This window comes from Rattus rattus, chromosome 2 (assembly GCF_011064425.1).
Source record: "Rattus rattus isolate New Zealand chromosome 2, Rrattus_CSIRO_v1, whole genome shotgun sequence".
Classification (NCBI taxonomy): domain Eukaryota; kingdom Metazoa; phylum Chordata; class Mammalia; order Rodentia; family Muridae; genus Rattus; species Rattus rattus.
This window is the reverse complement of record NC_046155.1, coordinates 119730074-119749547: the sequence shown is the minus strand read 5'-3', so window position 1 is coordinate 119749547 and position 19474 is coordinate 119730074. Positions and strand designations below refer to the sequence as shown.

General features: G+C 42.4%; 1 protein-coding gene across 1 annotated transcript in view; it reads right to left on the bottom strand.

Annotated features, from left to right (window-relative positions):
• Blm (BLM RecQ like helicase) overlaps window positions 1–19474 on the bottom strand; it is an 86947-nt gene that overhangs the window by 43968 nt on the left and 23505 nt on the right. The window contains exons 3-12 of the mRNA XM_032893338.1: window positions 18716–19371; window positions 15455–15614; window positions 12106–12230; window positions 8851–8983; window positions 7900–8567; window positions 5775–5966; window positions 3602–3720; window positions 2209–2322; window positions 720–818; window positions 417–565 (exon numbers count right to left, since the gene is read on the bottom strand). Coding sequence (XP_032749229.1) covers window positions 417–565; window positions 720–818; window positions 2209–2322; window positions 3602–3720; window positions 5775–5966; window positions 7900–8567; window positions 8851–8983; window positions 12106–12230; window positions 15455–15614; window positions 18716–19371 — 2415 coding nt within the window. The remainder of the gene's footprint in view (window positions 1–416; window positions 566–719; window positions 819–2208; window positions 2323–3601; window positions 3721–5774; window positions 5967–7899; window positions 8568–8850; window positions 8984–12105; window positions 12231–15454; window positions 15615–18715; window positions 19372–19474) is intronic.

The window sequence follows — 19474 nt, the reverse complement described above, 5'->3', positions numbered from 1 at the left end:
CAGTTAGGACTGACTTTAGGCTCCTGCCTTTATGTGTGCTGCCTTCTAAGCTGCCCTAGAGTTTTACTTTTGTTAAGAAAAAAATCCCACATTTTGTCCCCAAATTTCACTGCACCTGAATCACCCAGAGTTTAAAAAAAAAAAAAAAAAAAAAAAAAAAAAAAAAAAAAAGGTTGGGGATTTAGCTCAGTGGTAGAGCGCTTGCCTAACAAGCGCAAGGCCCTGGGTTCGGTCCTCAGCTCCGAAAAAAAAAAGAAGAAAAACAAAACAAAACAAAACAACAAAAAAACAAAAACCATTCTCCCAACTTCAAATATTCTGACTTAGCTATCCTTGAGTACGATCTGGACACTTGGCTTGATAAAGTCCTATAGGTGACGCTAATGTACAGAATCAGAAAATCGAAAACAACTTACACCTGAGGCCTGAGAATCTTCAGCTGCGTGAGGATGTCCTTCTGTACCCTGGGGTTCGCTGTGGCCGTGAGAGCCATCACTGGGACAGAAGGGAACCTCTGGCGAAGCATATTCATCCTTTTGTAGTCTTGACGGAAATCATGGCCCCACTAATTGGAAAAAATATTGGTTATCTGTATCCCTCTGGTCAGTATGTAATTATTCTCAGTGAGGCAGCGGCCCCGGCTCGGCCACTGCATAGGCTTCCATGCCATGGCTCCGAGCACTGCTGGTGGTGACTGATGCTATTCCAAGAGAACTCACCTGACTCACACAGTGTGCTTCATCAATGACAAAGCGTGCCAAGAGCTTCCGCTCATACAGATTCTCCAGAGTGGAAATCAGCCTGTTACTTGCACAGACCTAGAACAGAGTTACATGAGAGAGATAAACACACACTTAAATGACCACCATCACTACCGTTCCTGTTACTCCCGGTTAGAACCAGTCACACAGAGCAGAAGCAAGTGGCACACAAGACACTTCATACACTCATCCACGTCCAACAGTTTAGCATCAGGTTAGTCCTTCTAAAACTCTTTTCTGCCTCAACATATCTGAGAGTTACCACACGTTTACTCTGCTTGCTGGACTTAATTGTTTTACAAGTGTTCATTCTGCAGGGAGGGGGTGCGGGTCATGCACACATTATGAACATGTGTGGAATTCTCTCCTACCGGGCTCAAAGTCAGCACCTTACGTAATGGGAGTCTGGTAATGGACGTTTAGATGTTTAGTCCATGCATACCATTTGGGGAAGAACTCTATGTATTATATATATAGATAGTTATATACCAATAACAAGCATATCTTGACAGGGACACAAGAAAAGGACACAGAAGTCAGGCTGATATGAAGCTTCCTCACTGATCGAATCTAGGCAATTAGAACATCAAAATACGTAGTGAAAATTGATTGTAATTTACTAAGTTAATAAAGAACCCAGAAGTTCACACTGATAAATATGGGGCATCAGGCAAAGCTTTCATAGCGCAAGGATGGACTGTATTAGTAACCTCAAAACCTGGCCTTCATTATAGGAATAACTGACTGAGAAACAGTCAGTGATACAAAAGCTTGTGGGGAGGCAGGCACTGCTACCTATGATGGTATTTCCATAGCCGCAGGCCTCCTACAGCAGAATAACCACTAATTACGAAGCTGGAAGGGGAAGGAAGAGTTAGGTTCAGTGAAGCAGCGGCCTGGCAATACTGTTTCGATCACTCAACTGGATAGCGAACACCACTGCTAATGGGATGAGTCACTGCCAAGCGTCTTCTAGAGTACACAGAAGAACCCCGGCACGTCTGCAGCACCACTGCCAAAGTGAGGAACACGAACTTAATCAGCAGGAAACAAGGCAAATTCAAACTGAGGCACAGTCCTCACAACCGGCCCTTATGCTTCAAAAAATGTCAAAGTAACAAAACTGTTTAGATAAAAAGAGATAAAATTGGGATTTTCTCCCCCCCCCTTTTTTTTAATAAAAAAAGTGGTTACTACAGGAATGCTATATGGTCAGGGAGTGCACAGTGAGGTAGAGCAGGGTGAAGATGGCAGGTCTGCAACTCACTCTCAAGGAAGTGTTTCAGAGCAAACGATGCAGGAGGCAGCGACGACTTTCCCATCTGTGACCTGGAGTGAAGGTTATACAAGAACTCACTGATGTCTATAAAAGTCCTCACCAAGGCCTCAGAATGTATGTGTCCAGTGTGCTGCACATCACACTGAGAACAGTGAGGTAAATACGAACCTTCTCTGGGGTGACATACAGAAGCTTGATGATCGGGTCTTTCTTTGATAACTGGAGGTAAATGTTTGCAGCTTCGGAATCAGTTTTATCCCCTGTCAGGTACGTAGCTGGGATCTAAGTTAAAAGTAATAATTTAAAGTTTCACCTTACTTATACATTAATCAGACATGATTATGTTTAGGTTTTATGTAAGTCATATATCATACCTGCCAAAAGAATCTCTCACCACAATCAATGCACCATTTTTATTTTTCAGTTTTGTTTTCTGAGTCAGTTTCACTTTGAGTCTCAAACTTGTGACCCTCCTGTGCCCTCAGCTTCCAAAGTACCTGTGGGCATGTGCCACATCCAGCTAGTACACACATTTTCAAAAATTCATTTTAAACGCAACTCAAAATCGCTTTCCTGCCTAGCTATGGTGGCGTAGAGCAGGAATCCCAGCGCTCATGAGGATGAGAAAGGAGTTAGGAATTGGAGGCCAGACTTGCCACCCTAGCACATCTGAAGCCAGCCTGTGCTAGAGCAAGATGCTTCTGTGTCAGGAAAACGCAAAGCCTCCACTGCTTCTTCCATGTCCTACACTGCTTCATCTCTTCTGTCTGTGGAGAGGACCATGCACCACGGTGTCTGTGTGTGACAGGGGCTCACTTTGGAACCTTGGCTGGCCCAAGTTTGCTTGTATGCCAGGCTTGCTTCTAACTGACAGAGGAACCTCTCTTTGCCTCCCAAAGTGCTAGGGTTAAAGGTCTGCACTACTGTGGTCTGTCTGTGGTGACTGCTGTTAGAACAAGGTGAACAGCTGTGCAATGGTTACCATCACTCCCATGACATTCTTTGGAAGAAAAATCGAACCAGTTGTCACAGTGAGAGGGTTCGATTCCTAACACCGTAACCAACTCTTTTGCAATGTGAGGACCTTAACAGAGTGCAGCAGTCGTAATTCCTTCAACTCAGCCACGAGGAAAAAGACAGGTGTACGGCACACACATGTGCACAGGGAAAGAGTAATGGTGATCTCACACGAGCCAAAAAGAAGCCCCTTTGTACTAGTAAAAAACCCAAAAACCTGCATCAGCAAAATGTAGGCTAAGAGCTCTTACTAAAATACATCCTTACAGAAGAATAAAATCAAACTGAATTACAGATAGTTATTCGAATCAAAATGTTTTCACACATGTGCTTAACTCTACAGCTTAATTTAACTGTAGGCTTTATTATTTAATCTTATTTACTTTTTGCAGTATGTTACGCAAACACTCTGCCATGAAGCTATATACCCAGAATAATTTGTGAATTATTCTTATAATTTAAATAACAGTTAATAAGATTTCCTAGCACACTGACATGTGTTTTTCAGGTGTATTTTTATTAATAGTTTTATGTAATAACTTACATCAAAGGAAGTCAGCTTTTGGACTTGGTCCACTATTAGTGATCTCAAGGGAGAAATGACAATAGTGACTCCAGGAGAAACACAGGCAGGGAGCTGGTAGCACAAACTTTTACCACCTCCTAAGTGACAAATAATGAAAAACATGTCAGCTTCCAACATGAGTGTAGAAGTTACAAAGAAAACCAACATTATATTTAAAATAGTCAGCAGGACATCAAATAGTATTACCCACAGGCTAGCTGTCTGCCATAATGAACTAAATGAACTCTCAACAGAAATGTTTAAAAAAGTCCAGAGAAATCCAAATAGAGTAAACTTTTGCTTCTGGCAATATAAGGGGTCTCTAAAATCCTAAGTCTATGACTAACATTATTATTATAAAAATTATTCCTTTGAAATAAAAGGGTAAAGCCACATATGTACTCATTTCCCTCTCCCTGGCTACCCTGCCACATACTGGGGCTCAAACCCAGGAATCCGTGTACAATGGGCAAGTGCTCTACTACTGAGCTATGCCTCCAGCCCCCAGGAACATAATTTAAAATAAGTACATGATTATATTCTAGTTAATCTGCAATTTTGTCAATCTACTAATGGACAAAGCTGGGCTAGGTAGTTTTTACCACTTCAATTTATTCTAAATATATATACCACATTCTTTCCTTTCCACATAGTGAATACATTTCATTTTGGCATGTATGTAGACATGTCAAAGAAATAGTGGGATGCTGAGAACAGAGACCTGCTCTACCAGCTGCATGAACTTAGACACTCCATTTAACCTGCAAGGCCTCAGTCTCCTGTACATGCATGAGGTCAATGGTTTAAAGAGTTGTCCAAGAGAAACTTTATTTGGAATATTTTGATTTTATCTGTCAAGAGGTTGAAACCGGAGTGGAAAGGTCATGAAAACAACACCTGAAGCTGGGAAGAGCCCCGAAAACCTCTGACTGAAGACTGCCAACACCCTCCCTCCCAAGGTCAGAGCTTTCAAGGACTGAACCAGGATTGAAATGGAGGCACAGTGCCACTAAGTTAATAAAGTCTGAAGTGTAGATAAGCCATCTCTGTCTACTATTTAAAACCAGTCTGAGGGCCTGGATAAAAACTGCTGCACAAGTCTGACAAGACCTTCACATATATGCCCTGGTGTGCATGCAGCTCCCCCACACCCCATCACATACCGAATTATGTGATAATAATTAAAAAAAAATTTAAACCAGTTTGAACACATTCCGATGTCCAGTCAATAGTATGTGACAACGACATCAGCAGAAACTGGGACTTGCTAAAGCCTGTAACAAGAGGGACGACACACAGAAGATCTGTATGAAGAACTGAGCCTGCTTCCTACCCTACCTGACTGCTTAGCTAACATTCTTTTTTGTTTCTGTTTGTTTGTTTTTGAGACAGGGTCTCTCTTTGTAGCCCTGGCTGTCCTGGAACTCACTCTGTAGAATATGCTGGCCCCAACCTCACACATCTCACTGCCTCTGCCCTCCCCAGTCCTGGAACTAAAGGCACCAGCCATCAGCCACAGTGGCTTTAGCTAACATCTTTGTGTGTGATTTGATTCACTGAGCAGCTTCCACAGGCTTTCAGAACAATGCATCCTGGTCTCTTGAGAGCCCAGGCTAAGAATGGCCTGCGCTGCACCCTTCCTTTGGTCCTCATCTGTGATGTGGGCACTATACTCCTCACAGCCCTGAACACGCCCACACAGAGTGAAGTGGCTTTTCCCTGGGCACGCCCTCCCTAAAGGGGCAGAGCTACACTGGAATTCCAGACCTTCACTCTGGATGGAGTGGATGGTCAGAACTACCAGGCAGCACTGTCAAAGCCCCAGCCAGATGGTCTTGGGCCCTCACAACCATCCTCTCTCTGTTCCCTTCTAGACTTACTTAGGATTAGAAAAAATTTTTCCCAAGGAAAAGTTCTACCTCAGGTCAACCCAACGAGCTCTGAGTTAACAACCCTGCAACTATGAAGCTCACCATGTCACCAACTGGAGCAGAGGCTGCGGTGACAGATGGACTTTCTTACTGTGGTTTTGGGGTCTAAAGGGTCCCCACACAGTAAGAATAATGTGAGGTGTTCTTTTTATTTCTATTAAAGAGCTTTCACTTAACATCTGCCAATGGACTCCTGCCAAGTCTTATCTAAAAATACAAACCAGTGGGCATCAGGATAAAGCAGTCTTCACCAAGCAGCGCAGCATTGATCGCCTCTAGCTGATTAGTTCTAAAATTATGCAAGCCAAATTTCTTATGGAAAATCTTCATCATTTCTTTTGTATGAGGAAAATTAAGACTTTGAAAATGTTCATGTTTTGGATTTTTTGATGATAGATTTTGTGCAAACTTATCTACAAAACAACAAAATTGTCCATTAACACAGGAGCACAGTTTAGCATTCACTTTCCCCTGAAGAATCAGTGGTGCAGTTGCCCTGCAGCATACTTTAAACAATTGACATGGCCTCCTTCCCAGTTATCTTCCCAGGATCTGTCCGTGCGAGGCTGTAGTGACCCATCACCAGGACAGTGATGCGTGTGCAGCACACAGTGAGCCGGCCCTAGTCACTCTACCAGTTTGGATTCCCTTTCTTAGCTCCACTTCTGCTCTTAGCTTTGGTAGTGTGTCAAATGTTTTGGACTGTTTTTTTTGACAATTTGCAATTTTTTCAGTCCTGTGATTTTAGACATCATCTGTGTAAAGAGAATGACCAGCTGTCTGACGTCCTCTTAAGTTCCCATGCCACACACACCAAACTGCCTGAAGACACTGCTTTCTTTTACAAACATTTGTTGGTTTATTTATTTTATTTGTATTCTATAGGTGTGAGTGTTTTGTTTGCATGTTTATCTGTATACCACATATGTGTCTGGTGCCCGAGGAGGCCAAAAGATGGTGTTGGATCCCCTAGAACTGGAGTTGCAGACAATTGTGTGCTGCTGTGGGGGTGCTGGAAATCTAACTCAGGTCTCAGAACTCTCACTGATAAGCCATCTCTACACACAAGCCCCAAAGACATCTACTTGAATGATTTTCCAACACTTTTAAAAGTTCAACAGTCTGAAAATAGCCTTTCTCAACTGCTTTCTGAATCAAACACGCCTTGTGACTTCCCTATTTCTGTGAATGGCGTCACAGTCACCCAGGTCTGAAAGCTCAGTGTCACTTGGACTTCTCAGATACTTCCTTCACTGTCTCTCACATCTCTCCTGCTTGCATTCTTACCAGGGCAGCACTGTTCTAGAGAACAAGAGGCTCTCACACAGCAGCCCTGGCAGCCCCTCTCACTCCAACACTCAACTGTCTCAAAGATAATTGCAGACATCGAGTATGACACATTCTAACATACCAAAATAAACCCATTAGTGGCTATTTTAAAGGTCAACAGCATCACTCTAAGAACAAACTCAGAGCTATTAAGTCATCAATGGCAAAAATAGGGAGGTTTGTACTTCATAAAACTTTGCACATGTATTCTTGTTTCAGTAAAACCACTTTGAGATAACTTTATAGGGCTGACGTAAGGCTTTAAAATTAATTTAGGCTTCACTCTGAGGCCTCTGCAGTAGCTTAGTTCATTCCTCATTAAACTGTGAGCTCCAACATGGCTTCTCTGAAATCTTCTCAACAGCCCAATTCAGGACGTGCCACACCGAGCTTTTCCTGAGCAGTTAAGGAAGTTGTTTGTTTTGAGATAAGGTCTCCTCTAGGCTGGTTTCAAACTCACTGTCATCCATCCTTCTGCCTCAGCCTCCCAAGTGCTGGGATTACAGATGTGAGCCACCACGACTAACTTAATATTTATTGAATTTCTGATTTCACATCCTTATGCTGTCTCACATTTTAAAGCTGTGAGACATGAAACAATTTTCTACTTATAAATGAAGTCCTTCTCATCATCCAGAATTCTAAAAATATACATAATTTGAGCATATAAACTCACCTTTTTATTTTGCCTACCTCCAAATCAGTAAAAATTTGGCACCCATGAACTTTATTGTTTTAGGGACTAAAAAAATGTTGCTTTAAAGGCAAAGGCATTTGTGATGACTTTAGAGCTTTACTACAATAGGTTATAATTACACATTTATAAACCTACAGCTGCTACAGAGACAAAAGAGCAACTTGCTTTTGAAATTGTGATTTGTAATTCATATTATCAGTAGAAATTTGCATAGAAACAATGTAGTGCTCAGGCAATGACTGCTGCTAAGCTATACAACTCTTACTTTGGACAGTTTTATTTTCCTATAATATTTAAGCATTCAGTTATTTTAGACTTACCAGAGCAATTCTGAATTGACTCTGAGAGGTTTTTATTTTGAGCGGTTGATGCCACTGGAAGAAACTTTGCCTTGGCTGAATAAATCCTTTCTGATAGAGATTTAACTGGCCCACCTTCCTTGATAGGTGGGTAGGCAGCTGTGGAAGATTTGCTGACTGAAAAATTGTGCATTATGTTTTCCCAATCATCATCATCATCATCATCAAAGTCATCAATGTTAAAATTATCAATATCGTAGGAAGCCTGGACTTCTCTCTCTATGTCACGTCCTGAAGCAACGTGTTTACTCTCATCCTTCACAGTGGTGCTTGTGAGAACACTCCCTGGGAAGTAAGTGCTTTCCGTCCTGTTTTCTGTCCTTGGTGTTTCAGCCCAGTTGCTACTTACAAAGGACTTCTGTAAGTGGGAATTCAATGGTGGCCTTTCAGAGAGACTCTTCGGGGTGGCTGAGAATCCTGTCTTTCCTGAAGCTGTGGTGGGTAAGCATTCCTCAGTGGAGAGGGAATGTGAGGGAAGGTATGGAGAGTTTAACTCTTTACCAGGATGCCCCACAGGACAGGAGTCACACTGCACAGTGTTATCAAGCGAATCTGGCCTGTGCCTCCACAGAGAACCCAGAAGACTGACATCGTTTCTATTAAAACCCGCTTCAGCAAGGAGCTTCCTTCTGAAGAAAGAAAACACATTAAATATGAACAGTCTGGTGCTACAGTAGCCATAAAGTTTACTTTCATTTTTAACCTCAACAGAAACTATAGAACTTTTCCCCTAGTCTCAAAAATTTGAATATGAATCTTAAATGAATGGTTTGAAAATCAGATAAATTTAAAGCTTAGTGATGTGACTATCATCCTTATGCCTAGGCCAGACAGCCTGGGCACTTTGCCCGACTCGTTCCTTGGAGTAGTGGAACTGCAAGAGATCTTCCAGAAGGAGGAAAATCAAGATACCTTATGTTTCGCTGCTGAAGCAGTTTGTCCCCACAAGTCAAAGCTTTCAGTTCATCAATAGGAACAGTATCAACTAATTTACAGATGTGCTCCATCACACGAATAAGCTGCTGCTGCATGCTTATCTGTTGGGCTGTAAAGCAATTATCAAGTAAATAAGTAAATAAATAAATAGATAAATAGATCGATGGAACCCAGAGCCCCAAAATGCCAGGCAAGTACTCCACCAGCATGCTACCCACTGGCCTCTCCACCTTTTTCTTTATTGACCCATACAACTGAGAGATGTAATTTCAAGGGAGTTGATGTTTCAGATGAAGGAAAGAAAATATAAGCAAAGAAAGTGCCCACTCAACTTCAAGGGTTTATAATACAGAGGGAGAAAAGTCAGTTTACACAGCTCCAGGGAGACAGTATTCTGTGGAAGCAAGGAAATAAGAAAGGACAGAAGTGCTCAGAGAAGAGAACTGAGAGCACGTGGCTGCAGAAGAAACAGCCAGCAGGGGTTGGGCGTGGTACACGCCTTAAATCCCAGCACTTGGGTGGCAGAGGCAGGTGATCCCTGAGTTCTAGGCCCCTGATCTTCAGATAGAGTTCCAGGATAACCAGGGCCACACAGAGAAACCCTGTCTCAAAAAATAAAATAAGAAAAACAGGGGTTGGGGATTTAGCTCAGTGGTAGAGCACTTGCCTAGCAAGCTTAAGGCCCTGGGTTCGTCCCCAGCTCCGAAAAAAAAAAAAAAAAAAACAGTTGATGGGTTTAAGGTGGAGGAGGGAGACATGAGGAAAAGACAGGCATACAAAACCTTTGACAACGACACCGATCTGCAGGAGAGAACATGAAGGATGGATATCTGCTGGGAACTGTGGGAAAACAGGCATGGCTGTGCATGCAGAGGTCCAATGTTAGGTTGCTTTTCTATATCAGGAGCCTCAGACTGGAAAGAGAAGGTTGCACAGTGGTCTGAAGAAACTTAAAGACAAGGCAGGCTCAGAAAGACACCTGCACCTACACAGTGGCAAGGAGCTCAGATTTCCCTGCTAGACAGACCACACATCTCACTGCAGACTGCAAGGAAAACCCTTGACCAAGGCTTTAAGAGAAAGACAAGACAGACAACCATTGTTCTGATTTTCAAGGACAAAAAAAAAAAAAAAAAAAAAAAAAAGGTGGCTGCCAAAAGGTACAAACGTAACCTTCGTGTGGACTCAAGGCAAAATTCTAGAACATGCTATCAGAATGAATGCTGCTCTGTAGCTCTAAAACAAGGAAACACTTATGGAATTAGGGAGAGTTCACAAAGGCTAAATAGCCATCTTCATGCTCCTTCTTGGAAGGATTACTAGCCTGGCATACAGTAGTAGCTGCCATTTACTGAAGGCCTAGAGCCCACTTGGAATCTAACAACTAGCCAGCGAGGCAGGCAGGCGTCAGTTGCTCCATTTTCCACAGGAACACTGAGAGGCACCTGCTGCAGGCCTATGATCCCAGCTCTCACGAGGCAGAAGCAGGATGATGGGTTGGAAGCTGCCTCAGCTACAGTGGAAGACTCCAATTCAAAAAAGCCTCCAACCCAGTAAGGCCGGAGGAGCGCAGCCGCACTCCAGGAGCAGGAGACAGGCCTCTGCTGCAGGTCCACACTTACAGCTAACACTGCACCCCTCCACTCTTCCTGCCTCAGTCCTAAATCCTACCCAGCCCTTCCTAATTCCACAGAGAGGAAGAGAAATATCTTGAAGAAAGGTTCATAACCATATGATGTCAGCTAAGAGGGAATTCTCTCATGACACTCAAGGTCTCTGACCACATCCTTATCCTTGGAGCCAATGTAATAGGGAAACTTAGAGATGGAGAAACAGGCTAGTACCATGGTTACCAGGGTGAACTTAAGAGCCTCTAGGCTGCTGGCCCAAACCCCAGCTCTGCTGCTGTCTTAATTCTACAACTACTTAATTATTTAATTCTCCTGTCCCTTAGTTTCCTTGTTTCCTGATCTCCAATGAGAGGTAACAGCAACTACCTTAAGGGGATGAAGCAAGGATTCAACAGCTTGCATTGTAGGGATCTTAGAAGAGCGAGAAACATTTCAGGGACATTTCCAGTAAGAAAAACAGAGATCAAAATGAAATAAAATAAACTCGGGGAGAGGAAACTGCAGAGAACACTATCCACGTACAGGCACACGCACTGCAGGAAAGTATGGATGTGTTTCATGAGCGTCTCAAGAGTGTGTCACGAGTCTCATGACCTACAGAAACACTCAGAGAACAGAAAAGAGCTCCTGGGTTTCCAGGAGCTGAATAAAAAAAAACAATAAATGTTAAAAAAGTTAGTGATAAAAGTGAGAAATTTGAGCCAGGTGTGGTGGTGCAGGCAGTCAATCCCGCACCCAGGAGGCAGAGGCAAGCAGCTCTCTTGAATTTGAGGCCAGCCTGTCTACATGGTGAGACCCAGTCTCTAAATAACTGGAGAAACTTTTCCTAGAGTGCAGAAAACTAAAAGATACGTAAGAAAATCAAGGAGATGTGTGTCTAACATCCAAATGGCAGAGGTTCTAGATGTTGTAAAATAGAGAGAAAATGTTAAAAAATACTGACAGAAAAACTTCCTGAATGAAAAACATTCTGGTCTGTGTATCTACGGAGCTGAAATTAAAGGATTGCTCTTTTTCAAAGACTTAGAAAGCTATTGGCTTATTTATACTAGATACTTGGAGAAGAGGAGAAAACAAAACAAAACAAAACAAAAAAAAAAAAAAAAAAAAAGAGAGAGAATCAGAAAGAATTGAGACATGGATGGATGTACAGATAATGTGTAGAACTCAGAGGGCCTGGGTTCAATTCCAGCATTAAAGAGAAGAAAAGGAATAATTTAACAGGCAAAAATAATTATTAACTTAAAATGGACATTCAGACCCAGATCAGAACATATACAATGGAGGAGATGAATGATCTAAAAAACTCAATGTGGTTATAAAGATTTCTAGAGGCTTTTAATTTACCTAATAAAGTTAAGTTCACAAATTCTGGCTTTAACTGTGAAATGAGCCAACAGGCATTATTTCCAAGATAAAATGAGCCTTGTGAGATGTTGAGTTCAGGAGTTCAAGTAAACACTAGCTAATCAATGAACCAGAATGATTTATCTTATCAGGACAAAGGATACAGTACATATACCATTTTCTATTATGTAGCTACAGGATGCAAACGTGGATATTTGATTTACAGAAGTAACCAAATTATGTTTTTTTATACCATCACAGTCTTCATTGGTTCCCAGATCAGACTTCGGTGTGGTCATTTCCTCTGGTTTTGACAGATCTTTTGAGGTGCTCAGAATGTCCTTCTCTTTGTCAGAGTCATCGAGATCCTTTAGCATACTACAAGAAAAAAAAGATAACCTAATCATGCTCTGGACGAAATAAATGCAAACTTGGTCTCCCACTAGTTTCCTATAGATATCTAACAAACAGATAAAGGAACGGTGGTTTTGTTGTTGTTGTTTGTTGGTTTTTGAGACTGGGTCAAGTAGCAACGGATGGCCTGGAACTTGCTATATGGCCAAGGATTACTTAGAATGCACCCTCCTGCCTTCCCTCCCAAGCTCTGAGATTACAGTCTCGGACCACATCTCGCTGGGAAGCATTTTTGTATCTCTCTTTAACTGACTCTGAAGCCTTCCATCTTCTGGTCCCAAGAGACCTTTTCACCTCTTATCTCTAAGTACATCCTTATCTCTAAGTACACTAGGCTCCAATCAAACTGCTCCACTGACATTCCTCACCAGCTCTGTGTTGTGTGGGATCACAGCTTCTGCTCTCTCAATGTGGAAAACCCACTTTCCTAAGCTCTCTGTATCCAAATTACACGTTCTTAGAGCCCGAGCATTACTTCTGAGTTCCCTGGACAGTAGTTATCAATGACACTGCTTTCTGAGATTCCAGGCAGCTTTCAGCTTGACCTGAACTTCTCACATTAAGCCAATGTGCATCGTGCATGTATGTGTATGAGTGTGCACTAGAAGGAGCCATCTGTATACCAGAGAGTGGGCTTTACACACACACACACACACACACACACACACACACACAGTTACTTTATAGATAAGACAAAAATATATTAACTAAAAACATGGTTTGTTTGATTGTACAGAAAAAATTACAGCTGTAATCTCAGTGCTCAAGAGGTAGGAACAGGAGAGTCAGGAGTCCAATGTCATTCTTGGCTATAAAAATGAGTTTAAGTTGACATCCTTTCTAAAAAACAAACCCAGAGCGGGGGGACTGCTCAGTCATAAAGCACTTCCACTGCAAACGTGAGAAGCTGAGTTTATATCCACTTCACACACCCGAGACACAGAGCCAGGTGGACCCATAAGGGGTTGCTGGGTAGTAAGCCTAGCCAAACTGATGAAAGACGGTGTCTCAAAAGAGATAATAAATAAAATACAGCAAGTAAGAACCACAGTAATGAATCAAATATGCATAAAATCTAAGCATATATTACATAATGAATCAGAGAAACTTGTATTTCAATTTCACAATCTGTAATGGATGAATGAAAATGGTCCCCATAGTCTCATAAGGAGTGACACTATTGGGAGGCATGACCTTATTTGAGTAGTGTGGCCTTGTTGAGGGAAGTGTTTAATTGGGGGTGGGTTTTACGGTTTTAAATGCTCAAGCCAGGCCCAGGTCCGCTCTCTGCTGCCTACTGATCCTCTCCTCTCCTCTCTAGCACCATCTCTGTCTGTGCACCACCATGCTTCCTGCCACAACCATGAACTAAACCGCTGAACCCAGTGAAATGCCCTTCCTTTATAAGGTCATAGTGTCTTTTCACAACAACAGAACACTAACTAATACACAATACGTACAATTAGTCCATTAGGCTGTAATGGAAAATAAAGTACCAACCTTGTAAATAATCATTTCCAATTGGGAAAAAAATCTACATATTATGCTTTGGATCTGAAAGATTAATGTATCTGGACGCCTTGTGACACTGTTTTGACAAGTTGTAGAAATCTTAGGGACATAGGGCCTAGCTGGCAGATAGAGGCCCCCAGACATAGATCTTGAGAGTTTAGCTTGATCTTCCATTTTGACATCCTGATCCACCACCTGTGACAGTAACAGTCCTAAGCTCCTGCCCCACATGCCGCTTCTATAGCACGGCCAGCACCCTCTGAAACTGTAAGACAAAACACATCCTTATTCCCTCAAGTTGTTTGCCACATCAATGAGAAAAGTAACACTCTAAGTAAAGTTACTCATGGTATAAGAACGCAGAAAGTTACGAAATTATAATTTTGTTGTTGTTTGTTTGTTTGTTTGTCAAGACAGGGTTTCTCTGTGTAGCCCTGGCTGTCCAGGAACTCACTCCGTAGACCAGGCTGGCCTCAAATTCACAGAGATCTGCCTGCCTCTGCCTCCTAAATATTGGGATTAAAGGTGTGTATCATCACTGCCTGGCAAAATTACTAATTTTTAAATGTAGTGCTATGGAGAATAATGTTAGAGAAAGAATCTGAAATTATAGATGCATCAATTACAACATGACACTCAAGCAGATGGGAAGATGGAAATCAAACAAAAAAATAGTTTGTTAGAATCTTGGAACTAAAAATATTTCTTTCCTCTTATTTAAAATTCTAGTTAAGGTGGTTACAATGTTATTTGTGCAGCAAACATATTTAATAAAGAATAAAGCTAGGCAGTCAACATGGAAACAGCAGGGTAAGAAAAGAACACCATAATGAATCTTAGCCACCTAGAACCTGTTTCATGAACGGTTGGCATCAAACAGTAATCATACTTCAACTTCTATCACTTCTCCAAACATCACAGTGCAGCTGTTAAAGCACAAACCAGGGCTGGAGAGACGGCTCAGAGGACCTGGATTCAGTTCCTAGCACCCACATGATGGTGTACAACCTCTCCTAAATCCAGCTCCAGAAGATCTGATACCTTATTCTGACATTCTCCGGCACCAAGCATATATAACGGTGCATATACATAAATGCAGGCAAAACGCATCATAAATGAATAAACCCAATAATAAAAATGCTCAGGCACAAAGCACAAGGAACCACACAGATTACTTATAAAACTCTTCCTTCTTTTCCTAATACAGACGATACACTGTGGGGATGCCTCTCTCAAACCAGTGATCAAACAATACAGTAGTAGACCCCCACATAACTAGGCTGAGATTTAGATCAGTCGATTCTCCTACCTTACGTCTCTGGAATAGGAGGTCTTTAAAATATTACCAGTAAAGTTACACAAAGGTTTGGTTTTTTTGTTTTTTGTTTTTTTTAAAAGGCACAGTCTCACTGTGAAGACCAGGCTGGCCTCAGATCTGTCTGTACTGCCTCTCCAGTGCTGGAACTAAAGGCCTGAACCAGCCACCAAACCCAACTAAGAATGGTTTCTAAATAACCAAATAGATAAGTAACAATTTTTTTTTTTTGGGGGGGGGATGCTTTCATTTGAATACAAAATGAACCACAGAAGCACAAACAATACTTTGATATATAGAAATGATAGTCTCTAGCTAAGCTAGATTACTTACAAGAATATTGATTATTGACTATTTTTACCTGGAACATTTCAATGAGGAAGAAGCAGTGGAAATGATTTCTTCTGGAGAAGGTGGAACAAAATCTATATCATAATCATTGTCATTGTGTTCAAAGTACAGAGCGTTCTGAGGTGACTGGAATGCAGCCTCGTCTTCAGGGCTCTTCTTTGCACTGTCAACTACAGAAAAGCAGTTGATAAACACAGATTATTTTAATAATCAGTGAGACACAACAGGCATGAGTTCTTACGAGCAAGTCATAAACCATCAGAACATTTCGTATGGGAGTCTTGTGCAGGTTAGTGTTGGCTGATCTCTTCACAAAGAAGTGAGACAACTGTTAGAAGGCTGAAGCTGGACTAGAGCCAAAGATTAGCTTAGGGGATTCAACCTCTCGCCAGTTAAACTATGAAGCTCATGTTTCAGTTCTGTTTTCTACTCACATTTAAAGAGGAGTAATATGTAGCAGGTAAGCCTATTAGCACAAACACTGTGGGTCTGTTTTCTTTCTGTTTGGTTTGAGAAGACTTTGTAACTCTATCTTCCTGCCTCTGCCTCCTGATGCCAGGACCACAGGTGTGCCACACAGCTGGCACAGGTATGCCACACAGCTGGCACAGGTGTGCCACGCAGCTGGCACAGGTATGCCACACAGCTGGCACACATACTCCATTATACAGACCAACATCTTCTCTTTCACAGAACTGCCCTAGCTGTAGACACATCTCTCCTGGTGCTCTCTAGTTTTACCTTTTACCATCTGCCTAGTATTCTCTGAAGAAACAGCAACACAATAGATTGATCAACAGTTTTGTTGGTATCATATCATATCATCATCAACAACAACATTGTCATTGTCATCGTCGTCGTCATCGTCGTCATCGTCGTCACCACTTCCCAGCCATCTATCATTGTGTAGCAATTTTAACAGACCTGGATGTTCAAAAACTTTAGACTCTGGATGTGGCATGTACCTGTAGTCTGAACAACTAAGGGGCTGAGGCAGAAGAGTGACCTGTAATTCCAGCTATCTAGAAGGACAAGGTAGGAAGACTGCAAGCTTAAAGCATATGTGGACAATTTGGTAAAATCCTGTCACAAAGTAAACAGTAAATAAAAACCTGAAACTATAATTCAATGATAGTGTTTGTCTGGTGTGCAAGGCCTAAGGTCCCTAAAAAAACAAGGGAAGAGTGGGTAATGCTTTAAGTCCAGATCAGGGCCACTCTGAGCAAAGCGAGACCCAACTTTTTTAAAAAATTTAAAGCTAGCAGTGGAGGTGCACACCTTTAAATCTCAGCAGGGGCAGCCTGATCTACAGAGTGAGTTCCAGGACAGCCAGATTTCACAGAGAAACCCTGTCTCCAAAAAACAGCAACAACAAAAAAAACCCCAAACAAACAAGAGGCTGGAGACATGGCGGTTAAGAGCCCTGGCTGCTCTTCCAGAGGACCCAGGTTCAATTCCTTGCATCCACATGGCAGCTCACAACTGCCTGTAACTAATTTCAGGGCTTCTGACACACTCACACAGGTATGCAGGCAGGCAAAGCACCAATGAACATTAAATAAAATAAAATAAATGAAACAAATAACCAAACGAAAGGAATGCACAGGAGATGAAGGATTATTTCCTGCTCTTGTCCCCAAAGGCCTTCTAGGGACTAGATGTGACTCCAGAAGACAAAGATGCTCACAATCCCGACTGTGTGCTAAGCTCACGTCCATGTTCATGTCTCAAAGAACATCAATGAAGAAAGGAAAGATGAAAGAAAGGAGGGAAGGAAAGGGAAGAGTAGGGGAGGAAAAGAAGGGGAAGGGGCAAAGGAAAAGGGTGAACTGGGTGTGGTAGCTTATAACCTAAGAGTTTAAGACCAGGGACTGGAGAGATGGCTTAGCACTTTAAGAGCTCCTGCTACTCATGCAGAAGACCTGAACTGGGTTCCCAGCACCCACAAGGTGGTTTACTATAACTCTGTAACTCAATTCCAAGGAAATCTGATGACGCATGGTGTGCGTGTGCATACACGCAGGTAAAACACTCCTATATGTACATCTCAGAGTTTTTATTACTTTGATGAAACACTAAGATAAACCAAAGCACCTTAGTGAAGAAAGTTTTTTTCATCATTTAACTTGTAATCCACCATGCAGGTAAGTCAGAGCAGGAACTCAGGGAAGGAACTTGGAGGCAAGAATTGTTGCAGAGGCCACTGTGTATTAGCTCGACCATCATGTTTTCTTACAGCATCCAGGACCATCAGTCCAGGCGTGGTGGGCGTGGTGAGCGTGGTGGGCATTGTGGGTGTGGTGGGCATGGTGAGCGTGGTGAGCTGGGCCCTCCTAAATCAGCCATCAACTAAGAAACCGTGCGGAAAGCTTGCCCACAGGCCAGGCTGGTAGGGGCCTTTTCTCTACTGAGAATCCCTTTTCACAAATAACTTTGTAAGTTGTGTAAGTTGACATAAAACTAGCCGGTATGACATAAAAAAAGAAAACATATTACCTGCTTCTACAACCAATGCTTTCTATGGCTTAAACTAAATGTTGTCATAAGAATTAAAGAATTAACGCTGAAACATTACAAAGAACTAAAAGCAATTATGGAGAGAGGGTACATTTTGTATGAGATTGTATTGGCTAAGTGAAATGGCGAGCAGCATCCTGATACTTCCCACTCACTCAGAGAAACTTCTAGTTGTACCAGCTCCATGCATGGCGTGTACTCTATTCAGTACATAAAATTCTTGGAAAAAATCAATATTTACATTTACTGTACCTTTTGTATATCTAAAAATATATTTCATTGTACTACAAACCCTACAGTATTCACAGGTGTGGTCTGGAGCCTCCCAGCCGGAGGCAAACCATATAGCTGAGGGGTGTAGTCGGCTCTGCCATCTGGGAAAGGCAAGTGTGCTGTCTTGCCTGACAGGGCCTACTGACACAGCTTTCTGAGAACATATCCCTGCTGCTAAGTGACACGCGACTGTAGTAAACGGGATGGTGAGGCAGTCCCACCAAACGGGCATGCACACTTCCTGGTGGCAAGCCTTTAGGAAATCACACACATGGAAAGGCTTGTTGCACTTTCCAGTCCTATCACTAGACACCCGCTCAACCTCTGCGGACCTACCTTCTTCATGCATAACGTCACAGAGCTAAGCCAGCAGAGCAGATAGTAAGACCCTCAAGGACACAAACTGCTCTATTTATCGCTGCTGCTCCCAGGGCTCAGCTTTAATTAGAAAGCACTGAAATGAAGGTGAGATGGCGACTACCTCTTTCAGTTCCCAAGTGAGCGTCCAATGACAGACCTTCCTGCACGTCCTTCTCCAAGAGCTCCTCAGAAGCAGGGTCAGTGTCAATGCAGATCACATCCCCGCTCAGGCAGTCCGCCTCTTCCTCCTGTTCCTTCGTTAAATCCACTTGCAGGCATTCAGGGGAGGAAGGAGTCAAGTCGGCCTTTACTGCACTTGCTCTAGGTGGTGGTTTAAAGAAGTTTCTCTTACTGCTACTCAGTTTCTTAGCAGTGCTCACTCTTGTAGTAGGGTTTCTGGTCAGGGATGCTGGCACATCAAAGTCATCTATATCAGCCCAATCACTGAGAGAGTCTGCCGAAGAACTAAATTCCAGTTTTTTGAAAATGGCCACGTGGGGTTTCTTCACAGCTGGGGTTTTTGGGGTAGTACATGAAGCATCCTGAGGAATCTGTACCATGTCCGGCAGGGACAGTTCAGAGCAGGTCTCCTTGCTTTGCTGCCCTACAGGGGAATTTTTAAAGAAGCCATCGATGTTTGACTGCTGCTTTGGTTTGTGGAGTGGAGGCTCAGTATACAACAAGGCCTCAGACACATTCACATCTTTATCGCTTAACACAGGTGTTCTTACCACAGACACATCACCCTCTGGTGTTTTCTTTTTAAAAGTAAAACCTCTGAAAAATAATGGGAAAACTGAATTAGTAAATTCATTTGTTTCTGATGTTGCGGAGTGAAACCAGGGCTAATGCTTGCTAAGCAAGCATTCTATCATAACTT